Here is a 13,566-nt window from a genome sequence, read left to right as displayed (position 1 = left end):
AACAGGTTGATATGAAATGCTCTCTCCCAAGCAGACCACAGGCCCCGAGCCAGAGGCTGTCCAGGTCAGCTCCCCATGCATGCATCCACCATGGAGGCATCCATCATGAGTACTCTCTGATACGGAGGGATGTGAAATAGCAAACCTTTGTAGAGGTTGCAACCACCACTGGAGAGAATTACAAAGAGGCAAGATGACATTGATCCATTGGGATAAGAGATCCGTAGCCTGAGACCACTGAGACGCAAGATTCCATTGAGCTGAATTGAGATAAAGGTGCGCAAACGGAGTGACATGAACCTGTTAAGATGGTCCAGCTCTGTTCATGCTGAATAAGTCTGCATGGCATCCTCGATTTCGTCCCGAAATAGCTCTTCACCTAGACAGGAAATATTTGCTAAACGATCTTAAATGCTTATGTCCATGACAGAGACTCGCAGCCATGGAAGAAGTCTCATAGCGACAGACATAGCCAATGCATCAAAAGCTGACCTTGCCATAAATTTTCTGGTTTAAAGTAGACTATGAGTAGTTTCCTGGAATGCTGGAAGTCATTCGATGGAATGTATTGTTCAAAATCAGCCAGTCTCTTTATGAGTTGTTTAAGATAGAATGGCACAGAAATTATAGCTGAAAACTCTGCTGGTCAACAGAATTCTGGAAGAGGCAGCGCCCAAACTTATCCATGGTGTGGCCTTCACGTCCTGGTGGTGCAATAGCATATTCTTTTGTACTGGAGGATTTTTAAAGAGTGGATTCAACCAGTAAAGACTGATGCTGCAACTGTGGCTTATCAAAGCCAGGATATGATTGTATTTTGTACAAAGAGTCAATTTTTCTTGGAGCTTTAGGAAGAGTGAGAGGAGCCTCCCAGTTATTAAACATAGTTCCTTAAGTAAATTGTGAAGGGGCAATTTTAGAAGCTCATTAGGCGGCTTATCAAAATCTAATGGCTCAAGCAGTTCTGCTCTGGGCTCAATATCTCACTCTAGTTTAACAGGCAAAGCTTTCCCCATCTGCCTGATAAATTTTGTGAAGATAGTCCTTCTGGAGGAGATCTGCATCTTGGTGGTGGAGGAGATGGATCTGATGGGATGCCATATGACTCTGGAGCAGATAACATGGGCTCAAAATCAATAACAGTATTTTGTACAGAAAGATTGGAATCAACATCCCCAACTCCAGGAGATTCACCAAAGGAAGGAGAGGATGGATGTTTCCTGGTCTGAGGAGTACGATGACTGTGAGAGCATCAAGACGAGCTCCTTCGATGACATCGGTACCAATCAGATGATAATGAAGACAAAGATCGACATCGAAAATGTGTAGATCTCGACTTACATCAAGGCAAATGTGAATCGGTACTATGCAATGTTCTCTTATATTTAGAAGAACAAGCATCGATACTGTAGGATCTCGATAGTTAGATGGAGCTGGATTTGGTATCCTGAGGCCTCGATATTCAAGCTAGGTCAGTACCAAGGGAGTCGATACAAGCACTGGTACCGCATGTAGCTTAAATAGGTCAGCGAGCTCCCTTTGGAAAAACTCCTTAAGTTGGTCCTGGAAAGACTGCACCAGTACCATTGGCTCAAAAGCTGGTACCATCGGTACTGCAGGGTGTCAAAGGGTGGGTGGCCTCAATGAGGAAGCACACCCTGAAAGAGGCACAGCGTGCACAGAAGATTGGTAATGGCATCGATGTTTAGCAAGCATCGAGGGCCTTGATGCTGAAGATGCTTGTGATGCTGGATGTGAAGAGGACGGCTTCTTAACAGGTTTACTTGATGCAGGAACGGAGTCCAACATTGAGGGAGGCATCAATGCCAGTAAAGTCGGTATCGATATGTCACCAGAGGCCATGGCCGTTCAAAACAGCTTGTGTTGCTGGATGCGTCAAGCCTTGAAAGCTGGTTTGAAGGGTAGAACAGCGGATATAAGTGTCTACTTGGTGCTCCGGCCTCGGACACTGAAGGCACCAGTTGTGTGGGTCAGTGATGGAGATAGGTCGCTGGCAACGAGTGAACTTTTTTAATTCGCTAAAAGGCCTCAACATTAGTGGAAAAATCTTGGCGACAAGGTCATAAAACGCAATGGTTGCAAACAGTGAAATGTAATTTGAAAAATATAAAATGGAGAAAAAGACACAAAGGTCTAACTGAGGAGGAAATAAAATTTTTTTAAAGAAAAAGAACCAAAGAAAGTAATTATAAAATAAAACAAAAGAAACTAGCTGAAAAGGTCAAAATGAAGTTGACTGGAAAGACAACTCAATTGGACAAAGTCCAAAAACAACTTATTTGCTCTGCGGAAAACGAAGAATTGACATCGGGTGGGAAGTCTCGAAGCTTCTTAAGAAGTCAAAAGTAATAGTACACTTTTAGCACTGTCCGTACCAGGCTCCGTGGATGTCACCCACATGTGAAAATATGCTGCCTGCTTGTCCAAGGATGAAAAGAGGTAGGTGTGTGTGTGTGTAGGTGTGTGTGTGTAGGTGTGTGTGTGTGTGTGTGTTTAGGGGAAAGAGAGGAAGCAAAGAGAGAGATAAGCAAGAGAAAGTGCAGAGAGAGGGGGAGGGCTTGTAATATGTCTTTATAGATTTGAGTCTTGTTCTAAAAATAGCATCTATTGTTGTTAGGTACATATTTTCCAGTATCTCTCTCTGCCATACTTGTTTGAGACAATGGTCCTTAACTGACAAGATTTCCTTAAGCATCTGTCTTTAGCACATCTATTGAAACTTCAGATCTGTAGTGGATCCTCCCAGGGTTCTTTGTTAATCTCAAGTACTGGTATTTTCATAAGTCATTTAGTGGCATTCTAAGGCTGAATGGCAGGAGCCTTTGGTCTATCTATACTGACATGCCCAAGATCAGATTTGTTTAATATAATATCCCAAAGTCCTTTGCTGACATTCTGGTTAGGCCATCTCACATGCTGACAACTAGCATTCAGTATATAAGGCGGTGGATAGGCCATCTCACATGCTGAAAACTAGCATTCAGTATATAAAGTAGACACCTTTCACCTCCACTTAATGCAAATCTCTTTCATACATATTCTGTAATGAAATGTTATACTTAAAGTGTTATATGAGAATTAATCAAGTGTGTATTTATAAGTTCATATGAGTTTATCTGCTACACTTGTAATGTGCAAAAATGAATAAAGAATTTAAAACGGTATACATATTCTTTAGGTCTATCCTGAAAACCCAACTGGCTGGTGGTCCTCAAGGATAGTGTTGAGCACCACTGGTTTAGGTGAACAACAGGCCTCCCTACAGCCCTACAAAGTTCACCTCAACACTTTAGTATAAGCCAGCGGAGGAGGAAATATCCCAATGTGCAGTGGCTCACTTCCTCCTTCCACACAATCTCAGGGGAGGGAGGGATCTTCTGAGGCCAAGTGTGCTTGGAGAAAGATGCCATGAAGGTGGGGCAGGGGAAGAGTATTTAAGAATGTTAAAAGAAGGGAACAGAGCAAGGTGACACTATGTTATGGGGATTGTGGGAGGTGGAGGGAGCAAGAGCAAGGTGACACTGTGCCTTGAGGTAAGAGGGGAAGAGCAAGGCAAGCATGCCATGAGGAGGGGGAAGCAGTAAAACAGTGTGAGGTGGGGATTTGGGGAAGGAGAGACAGGTGGTGGTCACAGAAAGCTGAGAATGTGCCATGGGTTAGGAGGAGGGCAGAGAAAGCTGAGTTTGCCACTGGTGTGGGAGAGAGAAAACTATAGCTGGGGAGAGGACGAGAAAGAATTAGTGGTGAGGGTAAATGCCTGGAGGAAGAGAATGAAAATTGGGGATATTGCATATGGAAGATGACTGTGGAGTCTTGCTGGAAGCTAGAGGGTGAGAAAACTGCAGTTGGTTTGAGAGATGGAATGGGGAGGCTGGAGCCTGGGAAAAGGCAGGAGGCACTTCAGGCCTTAGGTTGAGAAAATTCTGTGCTATAAATCAATGCAGAATTCTGAGGAATTTTTAAATACTGTATAGGCACCCAATTTTCTAAACCTTTGAGCAGGTTTCCCCCAAGAGTAACTGTTCTGTGCTTTAACTATACCAAGCTGCCGGGCAAGAAGTGCTGAAGTAATGTAAAATGAACTAGAGCCCAAAACTAATGTTGTAACTATCAACCTTAACACCAAAACATGAATGAGACACTGAAAATTGAATAAAAAGTCAGTTACCTAATTTAGATTGTCCTTGAGATGTGTTCAGATAATTAAGAACTTTACTTATTTGCTGAAGAAATGTGGGAAAGCCTTGAATGCCATAGGGATGGTTATAAACTACATCAGTTCTGCAACCTATAAAAATTTGAAACAATAATTTGATTAACTGCAAATGCATTTCTATTATAAGCACAACCACAGCCTTATGCTTAGAGCTGCCAAATGTTTCTCCATTATATAACTGTACCATCCCTCAATTTTGTTCTAGATTTGGTCACAAGCCCTCAACACCCTCAATGATTCAGAGTCCCATAAGCTAAGTGATGTTATACCACATATCCTGGATACTATACACCAGAACAGCATCATTCAATAAACATAATGCGACTGGTCAACATGTTGCGGTCTATTGACTAAATGATATAAGGGTAAAATATAGTTGCAGTCATGGTGTATTTAGAACGGAAAAAAAGTTTAAATTATATACATGTCACAGGTGAAATGTAGAGGCTGGATAAATGTCTGCCTTAAGTTGCATTTCTTTGGTGGATAAATTCAGATTTGTTTGAGTAATGTACGTAAATATGGCTAAGGCACTACACTTGTAATGTCAGCACTGTATGAATGTTCTAATTACTCAATCACTTCACTTTACCCACACAGAGCACTGCACAAAGTAAACCTTAGCTCTAAGAAGAGATTCAACAGGTATGCACTAAGGGCTCCTTTTACTAAACTGCGATAGTGTTTTTAGCGCATGCCTAGCGTGCGCAGATTTGCCACATACTCTAGACGCTAACGCCAGCATTGAGCTGGCGTTAGTTCTTGCCACGTAGCATGGGTTTAGCGCATGCGGCAATTCTGCGCGCGCTAAAAACGCTATCGTAGCTTAGTAAAAGGAGCCCTAAGAGGCTGCCTTGCCTTAAAGCAACATGTCTGGGCAAAAGTAAAGGAAACTGGAGTGGAAAAAATATTTATACCCAATTAGCAACGTAGCAAAGTTACAAGCATTGTGGATTCATTGAGTAGAGGGGTAGCCCAATGTGTTATTTATTTACCTATTTTACCATTAATAGTCTACTTAAACCCAAGTAGATTAGAGTAAAAAACACATATAAATAGTGCAGTGGGATGAGAACCTGGGGAACCAGGTTCAGTTCTCATTGCAGCTCCTTGTGACCCTGGACAAGTCACTTATCCTCCATTGCCCCAGTTACAAAAAGTACGATTGTGAGCCCACTAGGGACAGAGAAAGTATATGTATTTGATATGTAAAACACTTTGGCTGCACCACCGAAAGACGGTACCCTTACTTTTACTTCTTCAGATTAAGTATTGCTGATCACCCTCTATCTAGTGACTTACTAGAAGCACCTTTGGTTGGCTGGAGCAATTTCTCATCAGTTTTATCTCAAGTAGTTGAATTTAGCTTCTTAAACGTTTCCTTTTGTCCTTTAAATCTTTGTTCTACAGTTCTGTTAAAATTGCTAAAGGATGACTTAGCTGAATCAGTGGCTTGTATAGTTAATAAATCTTCTTCAGGTGTTTTTCCAAACTTGCTTAAAATGTGCAGTTGTTCGACTGGTACTGAGAAATGAAAAACTAGATAGAGAACAATCCCCAATTTGTTGTACGACAAATGTACTGAAAAAATAAGTGATGTTTCAGTTAGATTTTCTTGAAGAGCATAAAGTTCTTGATGAATTTCAGCTCAGTTTCAGACCATAGCACTCCACCACTAAGACCACGGCTGATATCAGTATTTGATATTGTCCGAGCAGGTTTTGATCATGGCAGCCAGTATCTTATGATACTTTTGACACCATTCATTACCATCTGCCTTGGGTTGTATCAAATCACTAGGAGTATGGATAATGTGCTGAAATGGTTCAAATCATTTAATGCAATGTTTCTCAACTCGGTCCTGGAGTACCCCCTTGCCAGTCAGGTTTTCAGGATATCCACAGTGAATATGCATGAAAGAAATTTGCATATAATGGAGAAGTGTATGCAAGCATATAACGGAGAAGTGTATGCAAATAGCACAGTTACTTACCGTAACAGGTGTTATCCAGGGACAGCAGGCAGATACTCTTGACTGATGGGTGACGGCACCGACGGAGCCCCGGTACGGACAATTTTAGAGTGATTGCACTCTAAGAATTTGGAAAGTTCTGGTAGGCCGCACCGCGCACGCGCGAGTGCCTTCCCGCCCGACAGAGGCGCGCGGTCCCCAGTTAGGATAAGCCAGCTAAGAAGCCAACCCGGGGAGGTGGGAGGGACGCAAGAATATCTGCCTGCTGTCCCTGGATAACACCTGTTACGGTAAGTAACTGTGCTTTATCCCAGGACAAGCAGGCAGCATATTCTTGACTGATGGGTGACCTCCAAGCTAACAAAAAGAGGGATGGAGGGAAGGTTGGCCATTAGGAAAACAAATTTTGTAAAACAGATTGGCCGAAGTGTCCATCCCGTCTGGAAAAAACATCCAGACAATAATGAGATGTAAAAGTATGAACTGAGGACCAAGTAGCAGCCTTGCAGATTTCCTCAATAGGAGTGGAACGGAGGAAAGCTACAGATGCTGCCATAGCTCGGACTTTATGGGCCGTGACAGAACCTTCCAGTGTCAGTCCGGTCTGAGCATAACAGAATGAAATGCACGCTGCTAGCCAATTAGACAGCGTACGCTTAGAAACAGGATGTCCCAATTTATTCGGATCAAAGGACAGAAAGAGTTGAGGGAATGATCTGTGGGGCTTAGTACGGTTTAAATAGTAAGCCAGAGCCCTCTTACAGTCCAAAGTGTGTAGAGCCTGCTCTCCAGAATTGGAGTGAGGTTTCGGAAAGAAGACAGGCAGAACAATGGATTGGTTGAGATGGAATTCAGAGACAACCTTAGGGAGAAACTTTGGATGTGTACGCAGAACCACCTTGTCATGATGGAAGATTGTAAAAGGTGGATCCGCAACTAGTGCATGTAACTCACTAACCCTCCTGGCAGAGGTAAGAGCAATAAGGAAAAGTACCTTCCAAGTGAGGAACTTGAAAGAAGCGGTAGCCAAGGGTTCAAATGGAGGCTTCATTAAAGCGGAAAGAACTACATTGAGATCCCAGATAACAGGAGGGGCTTTAAGAGGTGGTTTCACATTAAAAAGACCCCGCATGAACCTGGATACCAAGGGATGAGCTGAGAGGAGTTTTCCATGGACTGGCTCATGAAAAGCCGCAATAGCACTGAGGTGGACTCTGATTGAAGTGGACTTGAGGCCAGTGTCGGACAAAGAAAGGAGATAATCCAACAAGGTCTCCACTGCCAGGGAAGTGGGATCATGATGATGAAGAAGACACCAGGAAGAAAAACGTGTCCACTTCTGATGGTAACATTGCAGAGTGGCCGGTTTCCTGGAGGCATCCAGAATTGAACGAACAGGCTGAGACAAAAGCGTATCATGAGAAGTCAGCCCGAGAGATACCAAGCTGTCAGGTGCAGAGACTGGAGGTTGGGATGTAGAAGGGTCTCCTGATGCTGTGTAAGCAGAGAAGGAAACAGAGGAAGAAGAAAAGGTTCCCTGGAACTGAGTTGAAGTAGAAGGGAGAACCAATGCTGCCTGGGCCACCTCGGAGCAATCATAAGAACATAAGAAGTTGCCTCCACCGGGATCAGACCAGAGGTCCATCGCACCCAGCGGTCCGCACCCGCGGCGGCCCATCAGGTCCATGACCTGTCAAGTGTTCCCTGCCCTAAAAAAAACCTATCCTTACTTCTATCTGTATCCCTCAATCCCCTTTTCCTTCAAGAATTTATCCAAACCTTCTTTGAATCCCTGTAGTGTCTTCTGCCCCACCACTACCTCCGGGAGTGCGTTCCATGTGTCCACCACTCTCTGGGTGAAGAAGAACTTCCTGGCATTGGTTCTAAACCTATCCCCTTTCAGTTTCTCCGAGTGCCCCCTTGTACTTGTTGTTCCCCACAGTCTGAAGAATCTGTCCCTGTCTACCTTATCTATGCCTTTCAGGATCTTGAAAGTTTGTATCATGTCTCCTCTAAGTCTCCTCTTTTCCAGGGAGAACAGCCCCAGCTGTTCTAGCCTGTCGGCATATGAAAGGTTTTCCATACCTCTTACCATTTTCGTCGCTCTTCTCTGGACCCCCTCAAGCAATGCCATGTCCTTCTTGAGGTACGGCGACCAATACTGGACACAGTACTCCAAATGCGGGCGCACCATTGCACGGTACAGTGGCATGATGACTTCCTTTGTCCTGGTCGTGATACCCTTCTTGATGATACCCAGCATTCTGTTTGCTTTCTTTGAGGCTGTCGCGCATTGTGCTGATGCTTTCATTGTTGTATCCACCAGCACACCCAGGTCTCTTTCAAGGGTACTCACATCTAGCAATGTTCCCCCCATTGTATAGCTGAACATCGGGTTCTTTTTCCCAACATGCATGACCTTGCATTTCTCTATATTAAAACGCATCTGCCACTTTTTGGCCCACTCTTCCAGCTTCGTTAGGTCCCTTTGCAGGTTTTCACAGTCTTCCGTGGTTCTAACCCTGCTGCAGAGTTTGGTGTCATCTGCAAATTTGATAACCTCACATTTCGTCCCTGTCTCCAGATCGTCTATAAATATATTGAACAGGAGCGGTCCCAACACCGACCCCTGCGGCCAGAATCAGAATCATGGTGGCTCGTTCCCTCTTGAGCTTGAACAAGGTTCTTAACATGAGAGGCAGAGGAGGGAAAGCATACAGGAACAGATTTGACCAGTCGAGGAGAAACGCATCCGCTGCCAGACGGTGAGGAGAGTAGAGTCTGGAGCAGAATAGGGGCAGCTGGTGATTGTGAGGAGCTGCAAAGAGGTCTATCTGAGGAGTGCCCCACTGAGTGAAGATGGACTGTAGAAGTAAAGGATCGAGTGTCCACTCGTGAGGCTGGAGAATTCTGCTGAGCTTGTCTGCTAAGGAATTCTTTTCTCCCTGAATGTAAATCGCTTTCAGGAATAGATGATGATTTATGGCCCAAGTCCAGATTTTCTGGGCTTCCTGGCACAAGAGGCGAGAGCCCGTCCCACCCTGCTTGTTGATGTAGTACATCGCCACTTGATTGTCTGTGCACAGCAGAAGAACTTGAGGGAAGAGAAGATGTTGGAAAGCCTTGAGGGCATAAAACATTGCTCTGAGTTCCAGGAAATTGATATGATGCTTCTTTTCCTGGGCTGTCCAAAGGCCTTGAGTTTGGAACTCGTTCAAATGAGCTCCCCAAGCATACGGGGAGGCATCGGTTGTGATGACTAGTTGATGAGGAGGTAGATGGAACAGCAGACCTCTGGATAGATTTGAGGATACCAACCACCATTGTAGAGACTGACGAAGAGATGATGTCACAGATATGTGACGCGAGCAAGGATCCGTCGCTTGGGACCACTGGGTAGCTAGGGTCCATTGAGGTGTGCGCAGGTGAAGACGTGCCAGAGGGGTGACATGAACTGTTGAAGCCATGTGTCCCAATAGTATCATCATTTGTTTGGCAGAGATGGAACTTTGAGGAAGAACCTGTAGACACAAAACTTGAAGAGTGTGTAGACGGTTGGACGGGAGGAATGCTCTCATGAGGATCGTGTCCAGTACCGCTCCAATGAATTGAAGTCTCTGAGTGGGGATGAGATGAGATTTGGGAAAATTGACCTCGAACCCCAGATTCTGTAAGAACAAGATGGTTTGGTTGGTGGCCAGTAGCACTGATTGAGGAGAACTGGCCTTTATCAGCCAATCGTCCAGGTAAGGGAAAACCTGAAGATGATGTGAACGAAGGAAAGCAGCCACCACAATCAGACATTTGGTGAACACTCTTGGAGATGAAGCAAGTCCGAAGGGGAGAACTTTGTATTGGTAATGACAGTGATTGATCATGAAACGGAGATACTGTCTGGAGGCTAGATGTATGGGAATATGAGTGTAAGCCTCCTTGAGGTCGAGGGAGCATAGCCATTCGCCCTGATTGAGAAGAGGATAAAGAGTTGCTAAGGAAAGCATCTTAAATTTCTCCTTGACCAAGCATTTGTTGAGATCTCAAAGATCTAAAATGGGTCTGAGATCTCCTGTTTTCTTTGGAACTAGAAAGTAACGGGAGTAAAATCCCTGTCCTTTCTGGTCTAGAGGAACTTCTTCTATGGCGTTTAGAAGAAGGAGGGATTGAACCTCTTGAATCAGGAGAGAGGATTGATGAGAGTTCAAAGCAGACTCTTTTGGCAGACTTTGATCGGGATAAGTCTGGAAGTTGAGAGAGTAGCCGTGGCGGATGATGTTGAGGACCCATTGGTCGGATGTAATGATCTCCCAACGGCTGAGATAATAGGTCAGGCGCCCCCCTATCGGTTGAGGAAGATGGGCAGATGGTGGAATATTGGCTATGCTCAGGAGAAACACGTCAAAAGGGCTGGGTAGTCTTTTGAGGTGGTGGAGGTTTTTGCTGCTGTTGCGTCTGCCTCGGAGGTTGACGTTGCTGTTGTTGTCGCTGACGTCGAGGTTGCTGAGTAGTCTGAGGTAAGGGGCGAGCAGCATAACGGCGTTGGTAGGCCGATTGTTGTCGGAAAGGCCTAGCAGGTGGAGTCTTCTTCTTATTCTTTAGGAGAGTATCCCAACGTGTCTCATGTGCCGATAGCTTTTGTGTGGTGGAATCCATGGAATCACCAAACAGCTCATCCCCTAAGCAAGGTGCATTTGCTAGACGGTCTTGGTGGTTTACCTCTAGTTCTGAGACCCTGAGCCATGCCAACCTGCGCATAGCCACTGACATAGCTGTGGCTCTAGAAGTCAATTTGAAAGTATCATAAATTGATCTCACTAGAAACTTTCTCAACTGGAGAAGAGAGGAAGTACAGGTATTAAAATTAGATTTCTTGCGATCAGGAAGATATTTCTCAAAAGTAGAAATTGTTTGGATTAAATGTTTCAAATAAAATGAGAAATGAAAAGCATAGTTTCCTGATCTGTTGGCTAGCATGGCGTTTTGATATAACCGCTTGCCAAATTTGTCCATTGATTTGCCCTCTCTGCCAGGAGGGACTGAGGCATACACATTAGCTCCCGCTGATTTCTTTAAAGTGGATTCCACTAAAAGCGATTCATGCGGGAGTTGGGGTTTATCAAACCCAGGAATAGGTATCACCCTGTATAAAGAGTCCAGTTTACGAGGGGCTCCTGGGACAGTCAGGGGAGTCTCTAGGTTTTTATAAAACGTTTCTCTCAATATATCATGGAGAGGAAGTTTAAGAAATTCCCTTGGAGGCTGGTCAAAGTCCAATGCATCAAGAAATGCCTTAGATTTCTTTGACTCAGCCTCCAAGGGAATAGACAAGGATTCACACATTTCCTTTAAAAAAGAAGGAAAAGATGTGGAATCTGGATGAGAAGAGGGATTGGTAACAAGGCGTTCCTCCTCATCAGAAGAGCATTCACCTTCGGATAGAAAGGGCTCTTCAGAATCACCCCACAAATCAGGATCCCTAACCTGAGAGCCATGGTGTCGAGACTCTGGTGTGGAGGGTTCCAGGTGTCGGGTTTTATGGGTGGACTTGCCCGACCTCATGGATACGGTACCAGGCGATGCAACCTGTTGTGCTGGTACCGAGGTTTGTACCGCCTGGTGGTGAGATTTAGGCTCTGGAGCTAAAACCGGCATCGAAGTCGATGAGGTGGTAAGACCCGGTACCGACAAAGTGGATGCCGATAAAAGAGGGCGTTCCACTATCGGTACCGGTGGCTCCGACCGTACCGGAACTGGAAGGTTCTGGGGCAAAAGAGCAGGCAGTAGCTGTTGGAGTTGCTCTCTCAGCTGTACCTGCAGAACGGCGGCAATACGCTCGTCCAGTGAAGGCACCGGTACCGCCTTTTTCTTCTGCGGTACCTTGGGTGCCGCTCGACACTCCGATGAAGAACCCGATGTCGAGGGGCTAACTTCAATCGGAGCGGAGCGCTTCCGTGGGCGCCTCGAGGTCGGCAGGATTGGACTCACTGCAGTGGAGACCGGAGGACGCTCCAGCGGGGAAGGCTTCTTAGCTGGCTTACCTGCTGGATGCGACGCCGGCGCGGTATCGCACGGTGTCGATGAAGTCGGTGCCGATTGAGATGTAATCGATGTCGGTGCCGGTACATTGGAATCGGACATCTCGGCACCGAATAGTAACCGCTGTTGGATTTGGCGGTTTTTAAGTGTTCTTTTTTTCAAAGTTGCACAGCGGGTGCAAGTGGACGCTTGATGGTCGGGACCAAGACACTGCAGACACCAGTTATGTGGGTCTGTCAGTGAGATTGGCCTAGCGCACCGCTGGCACTTTTTAAACCCGGGCTGAGGGGGCATGAAAGTGAAGACAGCCTCTGCCAAATCGAAGGCCGAGGCTTCGATTGTGGCAACAGGCCCCGCTGGGGCGAAACGAAAAATGAAAGAAAAAACAATTCAGTTTAAGTTTTTTTAGAAAAGAAAAGGAAATAAAGAAACCTTTATTTAAGCAAAGGTTTACGCGAGCGGGAAGATCAAAAAAATTTTCTTCAACAGCCGTTGAGGAAACGCGTCTTCTTAGCTCCGCGGAAACTAAGAAACTGGGGACCGCGCGCCTCTGTCGGGCGGGAAGGCACTCGCGCGTGCGCGGTGCGGCCTACCAGAACTTTCCAAGTTCTTAGAGTGCAATCACTCTAAAATTGTCCGTACCGGGGCTCCGTCGGTGCCGTCACCCATCAGTCAAGAATATGCTGCCTGCTTGTCCTGGGATAACAAGTATATAATGGAGAAGTGTATGCAAGCATATAACGGAGAAGTGTATGCAAATCAAGTATTCATTATGGATATCCTGAAAACCTGACTGGCAAAGGGGTACACCAGGATCTAGTTGAAAAACACTGATTTAGTACACTGTCAGTTCCAGTTACAACAAGATTACAATTACTCCACTTGGAAAGAACCATCTGCTGGATTACCTCAGGGTTTTGCCCTTTCAGCCACCTTATTTAATATATGTACAATTCCTAATTGCCGACTGCTGTGTTTGCTAGGTATATATTATAAGCTTTACACTGATGAGAGACAATTTTTCTTTCCTTTTACAAGTAAGCCATCCACTGCACTGGACTTTCTGCACATTTGTTTAATATCAATCAAAACTTGGATGGCTGAAAGGTTTCAACTGATTGTGTCAAACTCAAATAATATTACTCTGGACAATTTTCTATGTTCCCTGAGAAAACTTATTTATGGTATTTAGAAGGACTACACATTAATCATGATTATCTCTTACAATTTGTTCTCATCATTTGCAGTAGTACGATTCTCAAAAATATTTGTGCACCATGAATTCACTAGCAAAGGTATGATATCTAATGTGCGGAGGAGGGAG

At 45.0% G+C, this 13,566-nt stretch overlaps 1 protein-coding gene across 2 annotated transcripts in view; it reads right to left on the bottom strand.

Annotated features, from left to right (window-relative positions):
• ZFYVE26 (zinc finger FYVE-type containing 26) overlaps positions 1 to 13,566 on the bottom strand; it is a 244,083-nt gene that overhangs the window by 153,691 nt on the left and 76,826 nt on the right. For both annotated transcript variants that reach the window (XM_033951453.1, XM_033951454.1), the window contains exon 16: positions 4,190 to 4,309. In XM_033951453.1, the coding sequence (XP_033807344.1) occupies positions 4,190 to 4,309 (120 nt within the window). The remainder of the gene's footprint in view (positions 1 to 4,189; positions 4,310 to 13,566) is intronic.

This window comes from Geotrypetes seraphini, chromosome 7 (genome assembly GCF_902459505.1).
Source record: "Geotrypetes seraphini chromosome 7, aGeoSer1.1, whole genome shotgun sequence".
Classification (NCBI taxonomy): Eukaryota; Metazoa; Chordata; class Amphibia; order Gymnophiona; family Dermophiidae; genus Geotrypetes; species Geotrypetes seraphini.
The sequence above is the reverse complement of the archived record's forward strand: the minus strand, read 5'-3'. Positions and strand labels throughout refer to the sequence as shown.